At 38.4% G+C, this 22658-nt stretch overlaps 1 protein-coding gene across 12 annotated transcripts in view; it reads left to right on the top strand.

The window, feature by feature from the left end:
- The window catches only part of MCF2 (MCF.2 cell line derived transforming sequence), a 126170-nt gene that overhangs the window by 35907 nt on the left and 67605 nt on the right, over nt 1-22658 (top strand). For 10 of the 12 annotated variants that reach the window (XM_089323856.1, XM_089323857.1, XM_089323853.1 and 7 more), the window contains exon 4: nt 1441-1531. In XM_089323856.1, the coding sequence (XP_089179982.1) occupies nt 1441-1531 (91 nt within the window). Of the gene's footprint in view, nt 1-1440; nt 1532-4812; nt 5219-22658 lie in introns of those variants that run through there. The other 2 variants (XM_089323860.1, XM_089323859.1) reach the window with 1 other exon arrangement.

Genomic DNA, 22658 nt, shown 5'->3' with positions numbered 1-22658 from the left:
AAGAAAACATAACATAGAAGGATAAGCTAAAGCTACCTAAATTGCTGTAAAATATATGCTGAGGATCTATGGAAACAAAATTGGGAATTTAGCACTGTGTGTCCCCATTAAGAACATAATGACTTTAATTTGTTTAAAAAGAAATCTCCCAGCCAAGAGTTTGGGCAGCCGATTTTTATTCCTTCCTAGGATAACAAAAGAAGACTGAATCATAAATAGACTCAATAGTGATATTAGGCAATACTAGGAGGAATGTCTTGATATTAGAAATCATTTGGAATTAAAGAACTTTAAAACTTTAATACAAAATTTCAAAAATTCCTAAGAGATTTCATTTACTTTCAATACAAATTTTTTATTAAAATATTTTTTTGACAGGTAGAGTTATAGATAGTGAGAGAGAGACAGAGAGAAAGGTCTTCCTTCTGTTGGTTCACTCCTTTAATGGCTGCCACAGCCAGAGCTGCGCCGATCCGAAGCCAGGAGCTAGGAGTCAGGAGACAGGAGCTTCTTCCTGGTCTCCCATGAGGGTGCAGGGACCCAAGCACTTGAGCCATCTTCCACTGCCTATCCAGGTATTAAAATATTTTTATTTATTTATTTGAAAGTCAGAATTACAATGACCTAGGCTGGACCAGGCCAAAGCCAAGAACCAGGTGCTTCATTTGGGTCTTCCACATAGGTACAGGGGCCCAAGTACTTGGGTCATCTTCTGCTGCTTTTGCAGACACATTAGCAGGGAGCTGAATCAGAAGTAGAGCAACTGGGACTCGAACCAGCACCCATATGGGATGCCAGCACTGCAGATGGCACTTAACACACTATGCCACAGTGCTATCTGGAAGACAAACTTTTTAAATGAAGCATTTTCCAGAACATTCTGATATTACAAACCTATGATGCTAAAATCGAACAAAAATCAAATCCTAGAAGATTAAATTCACACTATACCTGTTGAAGCTTGAAAGTAGTCTTTTTTGGGGGGCAAATAAAAGTTATGTTATCCATTAAATTACCTTCCCTCAAACATCATAAAAGAGAGAGATCAATATATATAATAGTTTTTCTGAATGGATGAATGGATGGTTGGCTCATCGTATGTTACTATGAAAGTTAAATCTGATGTTGTGTAGGACAGCTGTCTTCTGGGTTTTCCACACTCAACATTGCAGTATCCCAAATCTATTTTCATGACTTATCTTTATTATAATTATACTTTCCTATTTAAAAGAGTGACATTAGTGCTGAAAAAATTTTTAAATAGTGAGCAGGGGAATATAGAATCAAATTGTTCTCTAAGATAACACTTTGCGAGCTTTTTAAATCCAAATCAGTCTTTAGTTCAAACTTCTAATGTAAATGAACTAATCAGAGTAATTACATTTATAGTAAATTTGGTTTATTATCAAGAAAAATTTGATTTATTATTTCTTCTTATAGACAAAATGGGTCTGACTCCCGGTTTACCGTTATTCTAGATCGAAGATTGGATACATGGTTTTCTCTCAAAATTTCTCTTCAAAAAATTGCTGTGAGTACCTATACATAACTTCTTATTTTTATTTTATATTTTACCTTCTGTTTTTGTGATATCAATTATTTTTATAATGATGAAGACAACAAAAATAGATTGGATGGTGAGCAGGGAAAGCATGAAGAAACATTGTAGAGGAGACTGAGGTGAAAATAACTCCACCCAAAATGAAACCTAATTGGAAAGAATGAGTAGTTATTTGTTCAAGTTATGAGTGGGAGAAAACTAATGGCACTATATGCTTTTCAGAGCAAGGGAAGTTTTCATGGGATTTTTCTAAGTGGGAATAACTGTGTTGTATGCTCAAGTATATAGAAGAAATTTGGAAATAATAGAAACAAAACCATACAGGATTAAACACTTTTCAAGTTTTTTAAAAAAGATTTATTTATTTATTGAAAGGCAGAGCTGTAGAGATAAAGGGAGTGATTCAGAGAGAGAGAGAGAGAGAGAGAGAGAGAGAAAGAGAGAGAGTTTGATTTTCCATTGGTTGGTTCGCTCCCCAAATGGCCACAATGGCTGGGTTTAGGCAGGTTGAAGCCAGATGTCTGGAGTCTAGAAATTCATCTGGCTCTCCCATGTAGGTGGCAGGGATCTATGCACATGGGCCATCCTCTGCTGCCTTCCCAGGTGCATTAGCAGGGAGCTGGATCTGAAGTGGAGCAGCTGGGACTCAAATCACTGCTCAATGGGATGCCAGTGTCAGATGTGGCAGTTTAACCTGCTATGCTACAGTGCCGTCCCCCACTTTTTTTTTTGAAAGGTATCTTTTATTTATTGAGTGTAAATTTAATAAATATAATTTTAGGAATATAGTTATTCTTCCCACCATACCTGCCCTCCCACCCCTACTCCCACCATATCTCCTCCCTCTCCTATTCCCAGTCCCATTCTCCATTAAGATTCATTTTTAATTATCTTTATGTACAGAAGACCAACTCTATACTAAATAAAATTTCAACAGTTTACATCCACACAGACACACAAAGTATAAAGTACTGTTTGAAAACAAGTTTTACAGTTAATTTTCATAGTATAATTCATTAAGGACAGAGGTCCTACATGTGTAGCAAGTGCAGAGTGACTCCTGTTGTTAATTTAACAATTAACACTCTTGTGTATAACATCACTGATCATCCGAGTCTCTTGCCATGAGCTGCCAAGGCTATGGAAGCCTTTTAAATCCATAATATCCATTAGTATTTAGCCAAGGCCATAAGTAAAGTGGAAGTTCTCTCCTCTCTTCAGAGAAAAGTACATGCTTCTTTGATCGGCCCCCACTTTTCAAAATTTTGTTGTGCACCTTTCTAGAACTTTTTACCCTAAGATAGAGTAGGGAGGTGCTTCACCTACAAAACAACATAGCTCCTATACTACAATCCAGTAACCTGCCTTTTAAGACTTAGAGAAAATACTTTCCCTAATGGAAGAAATATGAGAGATACGATCTTTCCCCAAGATGCTGTTTTTGCTTTTCTAGGCTCATGCCCTGGTCCATTTTCTATTGCTCTAACAAAATACCAAAAACTGGGTACCTAATATGGACAAGAGATTTATATAGCTCATAATTTTGGAGGCCAAAAATCTAAGATTCGGAGGCTTTTTCAGTTTGGCCTCTGGTCAGGACCTCCTTGGCTGTGTTATAACATGGAAGATGGCATCATATTGGGGACAACTATGAGAGGGAGAGATCAGATGGCATGACAAGAAGCTAAAGATATTTGGGGTCCACGTTTGCTCTTTTTGTACCAAATTGCTTCTGTGGGAACCAATCTGGATCTGGTGAGCACTCCATTAATCTCTTCTGAGGGTGATGCCTCCACTGACCTCTCATTAGACCCTGCCTCTTAAAGGTTCTGCCACCTGGCACATTGCCACACTGAGTACAATCCTCCAGCCCATGAAAGTAGGATACACTCTAACCGGATCCAAACCATAGCAGCTCACTAGGAGACAGTGACATTGTCTTAAACTTCTTTTTCTTGTAAGATAAAGGAGATTAGAAACTTTCAGACAAGACTGGGTCTGTCCATGGAGGCAGCACGTGAGCAACTTCCTCTAACATATTAGAGTAGCTTTGATGCAATATTTTTCTTTGTGAGCCATCTAAAATGTTCACTTTGTCTCATGACTGACTCAGGAGGTGATTCCTACTTGAGGAAGTTGATTTAGTTCCAAATGCAAAGCGAAAATATAGATTGTTGTACTTCTGAGACAATATTCTTGCTATACTATCTCATCAACCAATGTAAAAATATACTAGCACCAACATGATAAAATGAATAAGATCATTATTCTTTTCATATGCCACATGCATTATTCCCTATCTTGGCAAAAAGTCAGCAAAATGGTTTTTTATTTGTTTAACAGAGGCATTAAATCATAAACATGGAGAGAAGAGCTAATGAATGTCTATGAAATAATCATACAATTAAATTGGAAAACCTTCATCTGTAGATTCCAAAATAAATTAACTCAGAATATCTTTCATAATTAATGAGAAGAGAGTTTATTTTTTTAAATTTATTTTTGGGGCCAGCGCTATGGCATAGTAGGTTAAGCATACACCTGCGGCACTAGCATCCCATATGGATGGCGGTTTGCACCCTGGCTGCTTCACTTCCAATTCGGCTCACTGCTAATGGTCTGGGAAAGCAGTGGAAGATAACCCAAGTACTTGGGCCTCGTATCTATGGGGGAGACCTGGATGAAGTGCCTGTCTTTTGGCTTCGGATCAGCCCCTCCCTGGCCATTGCAGCCATTTGCGGAGTGAACCAGTGGTTGGAAGATCTCTCTCTCTCTTTCTCTCTCTCTGACTGAACTCTGCCTCTCAAATAAATAAATGTTTAAAAATTATTTTGATTGTCACATAATTATATATATTAGCAGGGTACAATGATGTTGTGATTCATGTATACATTGTGTAATGATCAAGTCAAATCAGGGTGATTAGGACATCTGTCACCTTAAAAATTATCATTATTTTGCCTTGAAAACCTTCATAATCTTCCCTTCTAGCTATTTTGGGGAAAGGTGAATTTGGGAGAGAATACTATCCACTTTAGAAAGTTTGTTATTTCTAAATTATTATCAAAGCAAAATTTTGTAAGACTTAAACTTGGAATAGAATGTAAGGAAAAATAAAACAAAAACGGCATTGGAATTTAAGTCACAGAGTAGGCTAGAACGAGAGTAAAATATCATTTAATACTACCTTCACAAAGATTCTTAGCATTCCACCTTAAAAATCCAACTGCGCAGAGCAGAAAGCCCGTCCCAGCAAGACTGCTCCTAGGAGGAGATTCATTTTTCCTTCCTCCACTCTTAGGACATGCCTGATCTTCTTGAGCTTTCCAGCACAAGCTAATCCACAAGGTTCAATCGGGCTAAGTAACTAGGGGAATGTGTCAACTCTGAATTACAATGAGCAGCCCGGAAGGATCTGTCAGCTGACTAATCAGGGATAGTGGTTTTTTTGCAGCACTGCCACTGTTGTAATGGAAGCAGCCACAGCAGCTTTGTTTGATCGAGATTTTTGGCTGCCGTTTTTAAATACTACCCAAGAAGCAGCTCATATTTCATCAATGTTGCATTGACAATTGGAAAAGAAGCGTGTAATTGTGCATAGGCGAGATGGCAGAAGCAAATCCCCCGAGAGGCAAGATGAGGTTCAGAAGGAATGCGGTAAGGGCTCTGCCTGCAGTCCTGGAAAGCCTATATTCCCAAGTTCAAATGCAGGAATGCTGCAGCATGGTGCTATAGCACAAACTGCTGAATAGGGCTTCTATGGCTGGATGGAGAGAATGGGGACTTGTATTTGCATGGGTTGCATTGATGTGATTACTGTGATATTGACATAGGGTAATTTAAGAGAATTGAAGAGGTAGAATATAATTTAAAAATCTGAATGTTTTCAAGTTTATGATGGACCACCCTTAGTCATGTTATTTGTTTTAAGACTGCATGAACAATTTTGAATAGCTTGGCAATGTAGCTTTAAATCATGTATTAAAATAATATCTAACAAATGGATCCATCCTTTCTTCCACCATGGTTGAGTAGAGTATGATATCATTGACAGGTCTGGAGGTGATTTCATCAGCATTTAAAAAGGCAGCGTTTCTTGGGTGTACTACCTTAGTGCACAAGTGAAAAAATTTTAAAGTCAACAATGATTTGAAATTTTTATGGTTTCAGTTTTCCTCCAAACTTAAACTTCAAGGAAGCAAATTTCTAGCCTGTTGACAACTTTTTTTTCTTTTAAGGCAAAAGAAAGTGAATCACATTTCAGCATAGGGCTAGAATTTGGAAATCTCTCCTCTCAGGTACACTCTCCTCTCAGACACTCTTCTACTTAAACTTTCCCTTCACTTATTCATTCACAAACCAAATTTCAGAAAACATTCAGCATTATCTTTAGGTGTATTTTGGAGAAATATTGAAATAACATTAGCTAATTTAATGAAAAACTGGCAATCAGCTAGCTTTAAATGCCATTATTTTTCTTTCAAAATTTGAGGTTATGTTTTTGATATTATGGTTTAAAATATAAACTTGCTTACTAAAATCTTGAGACAACACACACAAAGAAGTAAGAAGGTAAAAATTGGTCATAGGAAAAAATGACATTTTGATAAGTAAGAATTTCATTGTTGAATGACAGTGACCATCAATGGGTGAGTACATGATTTATTTTCTAATAAAACTTGTGTACAGAATGCTTATTAAAAATTACACTTAGTATATGACTACTGTGATAAAACTGTATCTTAAGCTCTCCACATGATTTTGTATTATGAGACTAATAGCTCCCAACTTTCAATAGACGATTTATGGTTCATAAGAAATACCTGTGTATGTGCTTTGCAGTATTGTGTGCAACTGACACTAGCACTTCTGCTCTCAAAGATAACTGACTTTAGCTTTCAGAAAGTTCCTGTTTTCTTTATAACTTTCATGTTTTCTCAGTGCTAAACTGAGTCTCATGTTTATACACACACACATTAATAGACACACAAATACAACATATAGGTAGTCATTGAAAAGATATTTGGCACTGTACTGCATATAATACAGGTTGCAAAGGTAAAAGCGGAAAGGCTCTTGGGATGAAGGAGCTCTCATTCTAGTGAAGATAGGTAGGATATGTTCATCAATAAGTATTTCAGAAGAACTTCCAGCTGGTGGGGAAGGACATGACATTTGTTTGGAGCCAAAGCAAGAGCATGTTTCTGTTTCTTTAATTCTTTCCTATGTTTTCTTCTCATAAAATGAGTTACTTCAAGTGGACACTAGCAACAGATATCTTGAAATGAAATTGATTGCATGAATTCCAAAGTCCTAGACTATGGTGGAAGACAAATTTGTTTTGCTTATATGAATAGGACTTGAACAGAATGGAAAAATTGACCTTGAAGGGTCTCTGGAGTTGGGCTGATCCTGGAGGCCACATGATAGGTAGCACCAAAATGGACAGTCCAATGGACTTTAGAGTCCAAAGGAGAACTGGACTGTGTACTTGGTGGAAATTTTAATGAATGGATCTCAGTGATAGAGCATAGATAAGAATAGATACATTTGTGACAAGAAAACCAAACCACAAGAAAGGAATATCACTTGGGACTTCCCTACCCCAGAGTTCATTTGGCAAACTGGTTGAGTATTTGTGCAGTAACTCATCCTTTCTGTGCTCTTTAAGGGAGGGAATGTGAGGGAAGAGTGTGGAAGTAGCTCATGCCTTTGAAAACTATATTTGAGGGTATGAGATTTTCCCCAGCATATTCTGCAGAGGTGGATCAGACCTTATCAAGGTCAATCATATGACAGCATTTCAACATTATAATCTGTCATGATATTAGATGATAACAATTTCTGTTCTGTGGTTTCCATGATGCTAAATTGTTTGCAACTTGTTTTGTATGTTATTGTTTCCCATTTTTCAGATGCCAAGGTCAAGGTATTCATTCCTAAGTAGTAAATAGTAAATCTGGGTGTGCATTCAGTCTATTGAAGTGTTAAGTGTCCACAAAGAGCTTGCCTTTTGGATACGGATTGGATTTACTGCCACTGTTTGCTATTTTTGCTTCAGTTTACTCTTATGTAAAAGAGAACAGTACCTATTTCACTGCAATGTTATGAAAGCTAAATAAGCTGATATATAAAACAAACCTGGTGCATGTGTAATGACTTCAAGTCAAGGATCCCTCTAATACTTCCTTTCTTTGCCATAATGATAAACAGAAATCCATAAGGAATATAAGTTGTTTTTATAATACATAACCAAACTGTATTGTACAAGGCATTTTAGACATTTTAAAAGAAATAACTAGAATAACTGAAAAGCATGCATACAGTGTTTAGATTGCCTCCATTGAGGACCAACCAAAACAGTATTAAACAAGGGCAGTTTCTACATGTTAAGAGTGAAATGATATACCAGATTTATGCCTGCTGCTATTGTTGTTGTTGTTGTTGTTATTGCTGTAACATCATATAGCTGGGTGATGTGGGGATAAGTGTGAAGACAAGGGAGTGAAATATGTTTTCTAGGAGAGAAGGGTGAGAGGAAGCTTGTTGTGTGCCCCTTACCTTGGTGGGCTAGTAAGAGTTGCTGCAGAGGGCTGGCATGAGGCCATCCATGTACAGTTATTAGACATATGGCACTGAACTCTATACAAATGAACAACATATTTATCTTTACTAAGATGAATTTAAGCAGTCACATGTTAGAATACCAAAAAAAAAAAAATGCCTGAAAGCAGCTAAAACCTCTGCTGTATGCTCTTTTATGCTTTTTATCAACAAACTGAAATAAAAATGACTCTTGGTCACATGCCTTTGCTTTTGTTGACAAGTTCTCAGAAAGGATTTATAGTTTTAAAATCTAGGGCTTGAATTTTGGGAAAATAGAAATTGTGCTTTTTCATGTTTATATAACCATACAAATTAGAGATTCTTAAAGCAGCATATCTAAGAATCTAGAAATGTAGTATTTCCAAACTGAATTGGGAAACCTCAATGGTTTTCAGTTATACTTATATATTTTGTGATATGTACACACAATACCATACAGTGTTTGTTCATTCAAATACTAGATTCTAGGAGTATCTTAAAACATTTACTTACACAAATATCTGTGTGCAGAGAAAAGAAAGCAGTCTCTCTATACCTATGTGCATGCCCACAAAGATATATGCAACTAATTTTTTTAAAGATTTATTTTATTTATTTGAAAGACAGAGTTAGAGAGAGAGAGAGAGACACAGAGAGAGGTTTTCCATCTACTGGTTTACTACCCAGATGGCAGAAATGGCTGGAAGCTGCACCGATCCGAAGCCAGGAGCCAGGAGCTTCTTCCAGGTCTCCCATGTGGGTGCAGGGGTCCAAGGACTTGGGCCATCTTTTATTACTATCTCAGGCCATAGCAGAGAGCTGGATCAGAAGAGGAGCAGCTGGGACTAGAACCGGTGCCCGTATGGAATGCTGGAACTTCAGGCCAGGGCTTTAACCCTCTGTGCCACAAGGCCAGCCCCTATGCAACTAATTTTAAATCCATAGGATCAGTCAGGTTAAATTTTTTTCCCAAAGAAACTGTTTATTTAATGAGTAAAAAATTTCATAAGTACAACTTTAGGAAAATAGTGATTCTTCCCATTGTATCCACCTCCCACCCCCACTCTCACCCCACTTCCTCTTCCCTCTCCCATTCCCAGTCCCATTCTCCATTAAGAAAAAAGAAAAGAAAAACTTTTCCTCAACAGTCAAGACAAGGACTATTCAACTCATTGCTTCTCAAAGTGTCAATTTCACTTCTACAGATTTCATTTCAGGTGCTCTATTATCAGAGCAGGGGGAACATATGGCATTTGGCCCTTTGGAAAAAGCTTATTTTACTAAGTATGATGTTTGCCAAATTCACCCACTTTGTTGCAAATGACTGGATTTCACTTTTTGTTTTACTGCTTTGTAATATTCCACAGAGTACATATTTCATAATTTCTTTATCCAGTCTTCAGTTAATGGGCATTTAGGTTGGTTCCATGTCTTAGCTATAGTAAATTGAGCTGCAATAAACATGGGAGTGCAAATAACTCTTTTATTTGCTGATTTCATTTCCCTTGGGTAAATTCCCAGGAGTGGGATGGCTGGGTCATATGGTAGGACTATATTCAGATTTCTAAGGTATCTCCGAACTAATTTCCATAGTGGTTTTATCAATTTACATTCCCATGAACAGTTGATTAAGGTGCCTTTTCCCCCACATCCTCTAGAGCATTTGTTGTTTGTTGATTTCTTTATGAAAGCCATCCTAACTGGGATGAGGTGAAACCTCATTGTGGTTTTGATTTGCATTTCCCTGACGGCTAGTGATCCTGAACATTTTTTCATGTGTCTGTTTGCCATTTGGATTTTCTCTTTTGAAAAACATTTGTTTAAGTCCTTTGCCCATTTATTAACTGGGTTGTTTGTTTTGTTATTGTGGAGTTTCTTGATTTCTTTATATAGTCTGGTTATTAATCCTTTATCAGTTGCATTGTTTGCAAACAATTTCTCCCATTCTATTGGATGACTCTTCACTTTCCTGAGTATTTCTTTTGCAGTACAGAAGCTTCTCAATTTGATGTAATCCCATCTGTTGATTTTGGCTTTTATTGCCTGTGCCTCTGGGGTCTTTTCCAAGAACTTTGCATGTACCAATGTCTTGCAGGGCTTCCCCTAGTTTCTCTAGTAATTTGATGTTATCAGGTCATAGATTCAGATCTTTAATCCCTTTTGAATGGACTTTCGTGTAAGGTGTAAGGTGTGGGTCCTGCTTCATACTCCTGTATGTAGAAATCCAGTTTTCCCAGAAACATTTGTTGAAGAGACTCCTTGCTCCAGGGATCAGTTTTAGCTGTTTTGTCAAATATAAGTTGGTTGTAGATGCTTGGATTGATTTCTGGCATTTCTATTCTATTGTTCTTTCCATCTGTTTTTGTACTGGTACCAGGCTGTTTTGATTAAAACTGTCTTGTAGTATGTCATTAAATCTGGTGTTTTGATGCCTCCAGCTTTTTTTGTTGTATAGATTGCTTTACCTATTTGAGGTCTCCTGTGTTTCCATATGAATTTCATCATCATTTTTTTTAGATCTGAGAAGGATGTCTTTGGTATTTTGAATGGTATTACATTTGCTTTCAGAAGAATGGATATTTTGATAATATTGATTCTCCCAATCCATGAACATGGAAGTTTTTCCTTTTTCTTGTATCTTCTATTTCTTTTGTTAATGTTTTGTAATTCTCATCGTAAAGATCTTTTTTTTTTTTGACAGGCAGAGTTAGACAGTGAAAGAGAGAGAGACAGAGAGAAAGGTCTTCCTTTGCCGTTGGTTCACCCTCCAATGGCCGCTGCGGCTGGCACGCTACGGCTGGGGCACCGCGCTGATCCGAAGGCAGGAGCCAGGTGCTCATCCTGGTCTCCCATGGGGTGCAGGGCCCAAGGACTTGAGCCATCCTCCACTGCACTCCCAGGCCATAGGAGAGAGCTGGCCTGGAAGGGGGGCAACCAGGACAGAATCCGGTGCCCCGACAGGGACTAGAACCCAGTGTGCCGACGCCGCTAGGTGGAGGACTAGCCTATTGAGCCACTGCGCCAGCCCTCATCATAAAGATCTTTGACATCCTTGGTTAAATTTATTCCAAGGTATTTGATTTTTTTGTAGCTATTGTGAATGGGATCGATCATAGAAGTTCTTTTTCCACCTTGGCGTTGTCTGTGTACTAAGGCTGTTGATTTTTGTGTATTGATTTTATATCTTGCTAATTTACCAAATTCTTCTATGAGTTCCAATAGTCTCTTGGTGGAGTCTTTTGGATACCCTTTATTTAGAATCATGTCATCTGCAAATAGGGATAGTTTGACTTGCTCATTCCCAATTTGAATCCTTTTGATTACTTTTTCTTTTCTAATGGTTCTGGCTAAAACTTCCAAGACTATATTGAATATCAGTGGTAAGAGTGGGCATCCTTTTATGGTTCTGGATCTCAGTGGGAATGCTTCCAACTTTTCCCCATTCGTTAGAATGCTGGCTGTGGGGTTGTCATACATCACCTTGATTGTGTTGAGGAATGTTCCTTCTATACCCAGTTTGCTTATAGTTTTCACCATGAAAGGGTGTTGTATTTTATCGAATGTTTTCTCTGCATCTATTGAGATAATCACATGGTTTTTTGTTCTTCAGTTTGTTAATGTGATGTATCACATTGATTGATTTGCAAATGTTGAACCATCCTTGTGTACCAGGGATAAATTCCACTTGGTCCGGGTGAATGATCTTTCTGATGTGTTGTTGGATTCGACTGGCCAGAATTTTATTGAGGATTTTTGTGTATATGTTCATCAAGGATATTAGTCTGTAATTCTCTTTCTCTGCTGCATCTTTTTCAGGTTGAAGAATTAAGGTGGTGTTGGCTTTGTAGAAAGAATTTTGGAGGATTCCCTCCCTTTCAATTGTTTTGAATAATTTGAGAAGAAGTGGAGTTAGTTCTTCTTTAAATATCTTGTAGAATCCAGCAGTGAAGCCTTCTGGTCCTGGGCTTTTTTTTGTTGGGAGGGTCTTTATTACTGATCCAATTTCTGTCTTGGTCATGGGTCTATATAGGTTTTCTATGTCTTTATGGCTCGATTTATGTAGGTTGTATGTGTCCAGGAATCCATCCATTTCTTCAAGGTTTCTCAGTTTGTTGGCATACAGCTCTGAGGATTCTTTTTTATTTCTGTGGTATCTATTGATATGTTTCCTTTTTCTTCTCTAATTTTATTTGATTTGATTCTTCTTTCTCCTTTTTTTGGTTGGTTGGGCCAACGGTGTGTCAATTTTGTTGATGTTTTCAAAAAAACAGCTCTTCATTTTGCTGATCTTTTGTATTTTTTGTTTCATTTTTGTTGATTTCTTCCCTAATTTTAAGTATTCCTTTTCTCCTACTAGTTTTGGATTTGGTTTGCTGTTTATTTTCTAGATCCTTGAGATGCATTGAAAGCTCATTTTTTGGTGCCTTTCCATTGTCTTGATGTAGGCATCAATTGCTACAAACTTTCATTTTTACACTGCTTTTGCTGTATCCCATATATTTTGATATGCTGTGTTGTCATCTTCATTTGTTTCCAGAAATTTTTTGATTTCTCTTTTGATTTCTTCTATGAGCCACTGTTCATTCAGGCGCATGTTGTTCAGTCTCCATGTGTTTGCATATTTTCTAGAGATTCCTGAGTTGCTGATTTCAAGCTTCATTGCATTGCGGTCAGAGAAGATGCATGGTATGATTTCTATTTTCTTGAATTTGCTGAGCCTTCTTTTATGGCCTAGCATATGGTCAATCCTAGATAAGGCTCCATGCACTGCTGAGAAGAATGTGTATTCTTTTTTTTTAACTTTTATTTAATGAATATAAATTTCCAAAGTACGGCTTATGGATTACAATGGCTTCCCCCCCATAACGTCCCTCCCACCCGCAACCCTCCCCTTTCCCACTCCCTCTCCCCTTCCATTCACATCAAGATTCATTTTCGATTCTCTTTATATACAGAAGATCAGTTTAGCATACATTAAGTAAAGATTTCAGCAGTTTGCTGCCACACGGAAACATAAAGTGAAAAATAATAGATGATTTTTTAAATGATGATGAAATCAGATCAGACCTATTGTCATGTTTAATCCCAATGAGAGTCAAGTTGGGAATTGATAATTTCTTCTTCTTCTTCTTTTTTTTTTTTATAGAAGATCAGTTTAGTATACATTAAGTAAAGATTTCAACAGTTTGCACCCCCATAGAAACACAAAGTGAAATATACTGTTTGAGTACTCGTGATAGCATTAAGCCTCAATGTACAGCACATTAAGGACAGAGATCCTACATGAGGAGTAAGTGCACAGTGACTCCTGTTGTTGACTTTACAAATTGACACTCCTGTTTATGGCATCAGTAATCTCCCTATGCACCAGTCATGAGTTTTCAAGGCTATGGAAGCCCCTTGAGTTCTCTGACTCTTATCTTGTTTAGACAAGGTCATAGTCAAAGTGGAGGTTCTCTCCTCCCTTCAGAGAAAGGTACCTCCTTCTTTGAAGACCTGTTCTTTCCACTGGGATCTCACTCACAGAGATCTTTCATTTAGTTTTTTTTTTTTTTTTCCAGAGTGTCTTGGCTTTCCATGCCTGAAATACTCTCATGGGCTTTTCAGCCAGATCGGAATGCCTTTAGGGCTGATTTTGAGGCCAGAGTGCTGTTTAGGACATCCACCATTCTATGAGTCTACTGAGTATCTCGCTTCCCATGTTGGATCACTCTCCCCTTTATTTATTCTATCAGTTAGTATTAGCAGGTACTAGACTTGTTTATGTGCTCCCTTTGACTCTTAGTCCTTTCATTATGATCAATTGTGAACTGAAATTGATCACTTGGACTAGTGAGATGGCATTGGTACATGCCACCTTGATGGGATTAAATTGGAGTCCTCTGGTATGTTTCTAACTCTACCATTTGGGGCAAGTCAGCTTGAGCATGTCCCAAATTGTACATCTCTTCCCTCTCTTATTCCCACTCTTATGTTTAACAGGGATCACATTTCAGTTAAATTTCAACACTTAAGAATAACTGTGTATTAATTACAGAATTAAACCAGTCATATTAAGTAGAACAGACAAAAAAAAAAACTACTAAGAGGGATAATGTATTAAGTTGTTCATTAACAGTCAGGGCTATGCTGATCAAGTCACCATTTCTCATAGTGTCCATTTCACTTCAACAAGTTTGCTTTTTGGTGTTCAGTCAGTTGTCACTGATCAGGGAGAACATATGGTATTTGTCCCTTTGGGACTGGCTTATTTCACTCAGCATGATGTGTTCCAGATTCCTCCATTTTGTTGCAAATGACTGGATTTCGTTGTTTCTTACTGCGGTATAGTATTCTAAAGAGTACATATCCCATAATTTCTTTATCCAGTCTACCGTTGATGGGCATTTAGGTTGGTTCCAGGTTTTGGCTATTGTGAATTGTGCTGCAATAAACATTAGGGTGCAGACCGCTTTTTTGTTTGCCAATTTAAATTCCTTTGGGTAAATTCCAAGGAGTGGGATAGCTGGGTCCAATGGTAGGGCTATATTCAGGTTTCTGAGGAATCTCGAGACTGACTTCCATAGTGGCTTGACCAGTTTGCATTCCCACCAACAGTGGGTTAGTGTCCCTTTTTCCCCACATCCTCACCAGCATCTGTTGTTGGTAGATTTCTGTATGTGAGCCATTCTAACCGGGGTGAGGTGAAACCTCATTGTGGTTTTGATTTGCATTTCCCTGATTGCTCGTGACCTTGAACATTTTTTCATGTGCCTGTTGGCCATTTGGATTTCCTCTTTTGAAAAATGTCTATTGAGGTCCTTGGCCCATCTCTTAAGTGGGTTGTTTGTTTTGATGTTGTGGAGTTTCTTGATCTCTTTGTAGATTCTGGTTATTAACCCTTTATCTGTTGCATAGTTTGCAAATATTTTTTCCCATTCTGTCGGTTGTCTCTTCACTCTCATGACTGTTTCTTTGGCAGTACAGAAACTTCTCAAGTTGATGCAATCCCAATAGTTGATTTTGGCTTTGACTGCCTGTGCCTCCCGGGTCTTTTCCAGAAATTCTTTGCCTGTGCCAATATCTTGAAGGGTTTCTCCAATGTTCTCTAATAACTTGATGGTGTCAGGTCGTAGATTTAGGTCTTTAATCCACGTTCAGTGGATTTTTGTGTAAGGTGTAAGGTAGGCGTCTTGCTTCATGCTTCTGCACGTGGAAATCCAGTTTTCCCAGCACCATTTATTGAATAGACTGTCCTTACTTCAGGGATTGGTTTTAGATCCTTGAGCAAATATAAGTTGGCTGTAGATGTTTGGGTTGATTTCTGGTGTTTCAATTCTGTTCCATTGGTCTATCCATCTGTTTCTGTACCAGTACCATGCTGTTTTGATTACAACTGCCCTGTAGTATGTCCTGAAATCTGGTATTGTGATGCCTCTGGCTTTGTTTTTGTTGTACAAGATTGCTTTAGCTATTCGAGGTCTCTTGTGCCTCCATATGAATTTCAGCACCATTTTTTCCAGATCTGAGAAGAAGGTCTTCAGTATCTTGATTGGTATTGCATTGAATTTATAAATTCCTTTTGGGAGAATGGACATTTTGATGATATTGATTCTTCCAATCCATGAGCATGGAAGATTTTTCCATTTCTTGGTATCCTCTTCTATTTCTTTCTTTAAGGTTTTGTAATTTTCATCGTAGAGATCTTTAACGTCCTTGGTTAAGTTTATTCCAAGGTATTTGATTGTTTTTGTAGCTATTGTGAATGGGATTGATCTTAGAAGTTCTTCCTCAGCCATGTTATTGTCTGTGTATACAAAGGCTGTTGATTTTTGTGCATTGATTTTATACCCTGCTACTTTGCCAAAATCTTCTATGAGTTCCAATAGTCTCTTAGTAGAGTTCTTTGGGTCCCCTAAATAAAGAATCATATCATCTGCAAAGAGGGATAGTTTGAGTTCTTCCTTCCCAATTTGTTTCCCTTTCATTTCTTTTTCTTGCCTAATAGCTCTGGCTAGAACTTCCAGAACTATATTGAATAGCAGTGGTGAGAGTGGGCATCCCTGTCTGGTACCAGATCTCAGTGGAAATGATTCCAGCTTTTCCCCATTCAATAGGATGTTGGCTGTGGGTTTTTCATAGATTGCTTTGATTGTATTGAGGAATGTTCCTTCCAAACCCAGTTTGCTTAGAGTTTTCATCATGAATGGGTGTTGTATTTTATCAAATGCTTCCTCGGCGTCTATTGAGATAATCATATGGTTTTTCTTCTGCAGACTGTTAATGTGGTAGATCACATTGATTGTTTTGTGCACATTAAACCATCCCTGTATACCAGGGATAAATCCCACTTAGTCTGGGTGGATGATCTTTCTTATGTGTTCTTGCATTCTATTGGCGAGAATTTTATTGAGGATTTTTGCGTCTATGTTCATCAGGGATATCGGTCTGTAATTCTCTTTCAATGCTGCATCTTTTTCCGGCTTAGGAATTAAGGTGATGCTGGCTTCATAGAAAGAATTTGGGAGGACTCCCTCTTTTTCGATTGTTCTGAATAGTTTGAGAAGAATTGGAGTCAGTTCTTTTAAAATGTCTGGTAGAATTCAGCAGTGAATCCATCTGGTCCTGGGCTTTTCTTTGTTGGGAGGGCCTTTATTACTGTTTCAATTTCTGTCTCAGTTATGGGTCTGTTTAGGTTTTCGATGTCTTCCTGGTTCAATTTAGGTAGATTGCATGTGTCCAGGAATCTATCCATTTCTGATAGGTTTCCCTGTTTGCTGGCATACAAGGCCTTGTAGTAATTTCTGATGATTCTTTTTATTTCTATGGTGTCTGTTGTTACGTTTCCTTTTTCATCTCTGATTTTATTGATTTGGGTCTTTTCTTTTTTTAGTTAGTTGGGCCAATGGGGTGTCAATTTTGTTTGTTTTTTCAAAAAACCAGCTCCTCATTTGGCTGATTTTTTGTAATTTTTTTTGGATTCAATCCTGTTGATTTCTTCTCTGATTTTAATTATTTCTCTTCTCCTACTAGATTTGGGTCTGGTTTGCTGTAGGTTTTCTAGATCCTTGCGGTGAATTGAAAGCTCATCTATTTGGTGTCTTTCCAATTTCTTGATGTAGGCACCTATTGATATAAACTTTCCTCTTAACACTGCTTTTGCTGCGTCCCGTAAGTTTTCGTATGTTGTGCTGTTATCCTCATTTACTTCCAGAAAATTTTTGATTTCTCTTTTAATTTCTTCTATGACCCATTGTTCATTCAGGAGCATGTTGTTCAATCTCCATGTGTTTGTGTATGCTCTAGGGATTCCTGAGTTGCTAATTTCCAACTTCATTCCTTTATGGTCTGAGAAGCTGCATGGTATGATTCTAATTCTTTTGAATTTGCTGAGACTTGCTTTATGGCCTAGTATGTGGTCAATCCTAGAGAAGGTTCCATATACTGCTGAGAAGAATGTAAAATCTTTAGCTGTAGGATTAAAAGTTCTGTATTTATCTGTTAGATCCATTTGGGCTATAGTGTCATTTAAATCTACTGTATCCTTGTTGATCTTCTGTCCTGTTGATCTGTCTATTTCTGAGAGTGGAGTATTGAAGTCCCCCAGTACTATTGTATTGGGGTCTAAGTCTCCCTTTAAGTCCTTTAACAAATCTTTTAGATAAACCGGTACCCTGTAGTTAGGTGCATATACATTGATAATTGTTATATCTTCCTGTTGAATTGATCCCTTAATCATTATATAGTGTCCCTCTTTGTCTCTCCTAACAGTTTTTGTGGTAAAGTTTATGTTGTCTGATATTAAGATGGCTACGCCTGCTCTTTTTTCATTTCTGTTGGCATGGTATATCTTTTTCCAGCCTTTTACTTTCAGTCTGTATGGATCTTTATTGGAAAGATGTGTTTCTTGTAAGCAGCAAATAGATGGGTTTTGTTCCTTAACCCAATCAGCCAATCGGTGTCTTTTAACTGGACAGTTCAGGCCATTCACGTTCAATGTGACTAATGATAAGTGGTAACTTTGCCCTGCCATTTGCCAAAGATAAGTTCTAATATATGCTTTGAATTCCCTGTGATCTTTTGCTGTGAGGTTTCCTTCCTTTACCTTCTTTCATATTGATGACTGTGTTTCTGTGTTTCTGTGTGCAACACATCTTTAAGCATCTTTTGCAGGGCTGGTCGAGTGGCGACAAATTCTTTCAATTTCTGTTTGCTATGAAAAGTCTTTATTTCACCTTCATTCACAAATGATAGCTTTGCAGGATATAATATTCTGGGCTGGCAGTTTTTCTCTCTTAGTACCTGGGCTATATCTCGCCATTCCCTCCTAGCTTGTAGGGTTTCTGATGAGAAGTCAGCTGTGAGTCTGATTGGAGATCCTCTGAGAGTAATCTGACGTTTCTCTCTTGCACATTTTAGGATCTTTTCTTTATGTTTCACTGTGGAGAGTTTAGTTACAACATGTCGTGGTGAGGATCTCTTTTGGTCGTGTTTATTAGGGGTTCTGTGAGCTTCCTGTACTAGGATTTCTCTGTCCTTCTCCAAACCTGGGAAATTTTCTGCTAATATCTCACTAAAAAGGCCTTCTAATCCTTTCTCCCTCTCCATGCCTTCAGGAACTCCTAGAACCTGGAATTTGGGTTTTTTAATAATATCCTGAAGATTCCTGACAATATGTTTTAGATTTCTAATTTCCTCTTCTTTTCTTTGGTCTGACTGTATCCTTTCCTGTTCTCTGTCTTCTAAGTCCGATATTCTCTCTTCTGCTTCACCCATTCTGTTCGTAAGGTTCTCTATTGTGTTTTTCATTTGATCTATTGAATTCTTCACTTCATTATGATTTCTCGTCACTATCACAGTTTCCTGTTGTACTAGTTGTTTCGTTTCATTTTGATTCCTCCTTAATATTTCATTTTCACGAGAGAGATTTTCTATCTTGTCCATTAAGGATTTCTGTAGTTCAAGAATTTGTTTTTGAGAACTTCTTAATGTTCTTATCAATTTTTTGAGATCTGTTTCTTGCATTTCTTCTATCTCATCATCTTCATAATCTTGAATTGGGGTGTCTTTTTCATTTGGGGGCGTCATGGTGACTTCCTTGTTTTTATTACCTCGGTTTTTGCGTTTGTTATTTGGCATATTGGAGATATTTGGATTCTTCACTGTGGTGGTTTTTCTTGTTATACTATGACTCTAGATTAAGTGGACTGTCTGTTTTTGATGGAGCCTTAGCGGCTTGAGATGGGTGTGGCCTGAGAGCTCTGTTTGGTGTGCCAAAGGTGACACTCCCAGGTTAGGCGTGGTAGATCTCTCTCTCTCTTTCTTTCTTTTGTTGATTCAAAAGGGAAGTAATTCCGCACAGCTGAATGAAGTTGGAGGTAGTTAGCAGGCAAATGATATACCCACAGGAGCCAGAGATCAGAAGCTCTTTCCCAAGGACCACACAGGGAATCTGTTCTGCCCTCAGAGTGGGCTCAAATTCTCCTTCAGTCTCCCACTGGGTTGCCAAATTTACGGAATTGTAGCGTCTCTGGAGAGTGCTCACGTGAATTCCGTGAGTTCTCTCCCCCACCGTCTCTTTTTTCACAGTCTCAGTTCAGTAGCACCACAAATTTACTAGGTCCTAATCTCCTGTTAATTCGCCCCGCCCAGAGTCAGGTTTTTCTGCTAGGCTCAGGGCCGGTGCAGACCTGAGGTCGCTCTGCTTATGACGTATGTCCAAGATGGCGCCTGCTCTTTGTCTTGCTCGCCCTTGAGAGGTGAGCGGAGAGAGAGAAACCCGTGTCCGTACCAGTCACCTTTTTTTTTTTCTCTCTCTCTCTCTCTTCCAGTTAGCCTGGTGAACTTTTCCCCCCTGGGGGTCGTTCCCTCTAGTCTCCTCTCTCCGCTTGCCTGCCGGTGTCTTGGGCTATTGAGGTTCGGCTCACCTCGCGTTCCAGCACTGGTGTGTTGAGTCTGCCGCTGGTTTCCTGAACTGTGGGCTCCCACGCTCTCCACACAGGTCCACTGTGAATCACGCGTTCCGGAAGAGTTTCTTCTGCTGTTTCCTCCCCTACTCTTCCTTGAACCTGCAGTATCTCCACTTTTATTAAACTGTCTCTCCCCGGACTATCGGTGTGCTCCCTTCCTATTCTGCCATCTTGCCTCAGAATGTGTATTCTGTAACTGTAGGATGAGAAGTTCTGTAGATATCTCTTAGGACCATTTAGTCTATAGTGTTGATTAACTGCTGTTTCCTTGCTTATTTTCTTTCTGGTTGATCTGTCCATTGCTGAAATTGGGGTATCGAAATCACCCATTACTATTGTACTTGAGTCAATGTCTCCCTTTAGATCCCTTAACATATCTTTTAAATGGCCAGGTGCTCTGTAATTAGATGCTTATGTATTTATAATAATCATCTCTTCCTGTTGAACTGATCCCTTAATGATTACATAGTGTCCTTCTTTGTCTCTTTTAACAGTTTTTATGTTAAAGTCTATTTTGTCTCATATTAGAGAGTTAGACACCATCACTTTTTTGTTTCTTTAGCATGTAATATCTTTTTCCATCCTTTCACTTTCAGTTTGCATACATCTTTGTTGGTGATATGTGTTTCTTGTAGGTAGCAAATAAATGTCTTTTTTTAAATCCATTTAACTAGTCTGTGTGTTTTAACTGGAGAATTAAGATCATTTACATCCAGGGTGAGTATTGATAAGTAACTACTTTGCCTTGCCATTTTCCCATAAATTTTCCTATTTTTTCCCTTGGATTTCCATGTACTTTTACTGGGAGTTTTCCTTCCTTTACCTTCTTCCATAGTGATGACCATGTTTCTGTGTGCATCACATCCTTCAGCATCTTCTGGAGGGCTGGACAGGTGGTGACAAATTTTTCCAGAGTCTGTTTGCCATGGAAGGTCTTTATTTTACTTTCATTCATAAATGAGAGCTTTATAGGGTATAGTATTCTGGGTTGAGTTTTTTTTCTCTTAATACTTAGACTATATCTTGCCATTCTCTCATAGCCTGTAGGCTTTCTGATGAGAAGTCTGCTGTGTGTCTAATTGGAGATTCTTTGAAAGTAATCTGGTGTTTCTCTTGTGCGTATTTTAGAATCTTTTCTTTATGTTTTACTGTGGAGAGTTTGACTACAATGTGTCATGGTGAAGATGTTTTCTGGTCATGTTTATTAGGAGATCTGTGTATTTCCTGTACTTGGATGTCCTTTTTTTCCTCCAAATTGGGGAAGTATTCTGTTATTATTTCACTAAAAAGGCTTTCTAATCCTATCTCTCCACACCTTCAGGAACTCCTAGAACCTGTATGTTAGGTCATTTGATAGTATCCTGTAGATTCCCTACAGTGTTTTTCAGCTTTCTAATTTCTTCTTTTGGTGTTTGCTCTGGGTTATAATTTCCTGTGCTTTGCCGTCTAAGTTGAATATTCTTTCTTCTGCTTCACTGATTCTGTTGTTAAAGCTCTCCACTGTATTTTTTATTTGTTTTATGAATGTTTCATTTCCAAGATTTCATTTTGATTTCTCTTTAAGATCTTAATTTTGTGGGAGAAATTTTCTTTCATGCCATGTATGGATTTCATTAGTTCGTGTATTTGCATTTTGATTACTTTTTAAGTAACACGATAATCAGTTTTTTGAATTCCATTTCTGGCATTTCTTCAATCTCGTCATCTTCACAATCTAGTATTGAGGTGTTGTGTTCTTTTGGGAGTGTAATGTTGTCTTGCTTGTTCTTGTTTCTTGGATTGCTGAGTTTGTTATTTGTCATTTGTGAGGATACTCGTTGGTTTCTTCTTTGATTTTTTTTTCATGTGGTGGCTTTTATCTTTGGGCTATGTCTGTTGGGATTAGTGGAGTGTCTGCTTTTAGGGAATAACTAGAGGCAGATGGTGGGAGTGGCCAGGGAGCTCTGTTCAGTGCTCCAGTGTGAAAGGCATGTCTGAGGTGACATACCCTGGTTTGGTGTGGTAAATCTTTTTTTTTTTTTTATCCGAGAGGAGTTTTCTAATTGTCTGTTGGTGTAGACTCACCTGAGCTCTTCTCCTTGAAGGAGACCAGTGCCTGGGCACTAGCCGCTGTGAATATATTATTCATCCTCTCTGCCACAAGAACCACACAAAGGATCTGTGCAATCCTCAGTATAAGCTCGGATTCCCCAACAATGTTTCTTGTCAGGTAACCAGGGAGCCTCCCACAGTGACTGCCTAATGTCCCAGCTACACCCTGAGTCCTCCCATGCATCCTCAGTGTTTTCACATCCCTGGCACACAAGCCTCCCAGAGTCATGAGCATCCAGCCCCTGTCTATACTCCCCACCATACTCATGAGTCTCTGCTTGGCTGGTTGCTCGGCGCAGACATGAGCTGGAACAGCTGTTATGTATGTCCAAAATGGCACCTGCTCTCTGTCAGCTTGTTACAGGATGCCTTTGCAGCATGACTGGAGAGAGAAAAAAACATGCTCCCCTTTTTTTTCTCCTCTGGTTTGGTGTGTACACTATCTCTCACTGGGCTCCAAATTGGATTCCCTC

The sequence above is a fragment of the Oryctolagus cuniculus genome, chromosome X, assembly GCF_051225735.1.
Source record: "Oryctolagus cuniculus isolate XC-2025 breed Fujian yellow rabbit chromosome X, ASM5122573v1, whole genome shotgun sequence".
In the NCBI taxonomy this organism is placed as follows: domain Eukaryota; kingdom Metazoa; phylum Chordata; class Mammalia; order Lagomorpha; family Leporidae; genus Oryctolagus; species Oryctolagus cuniculus.
This window is presented reverse-complemented; position numbering and strand designations above follow the sequence as displayed.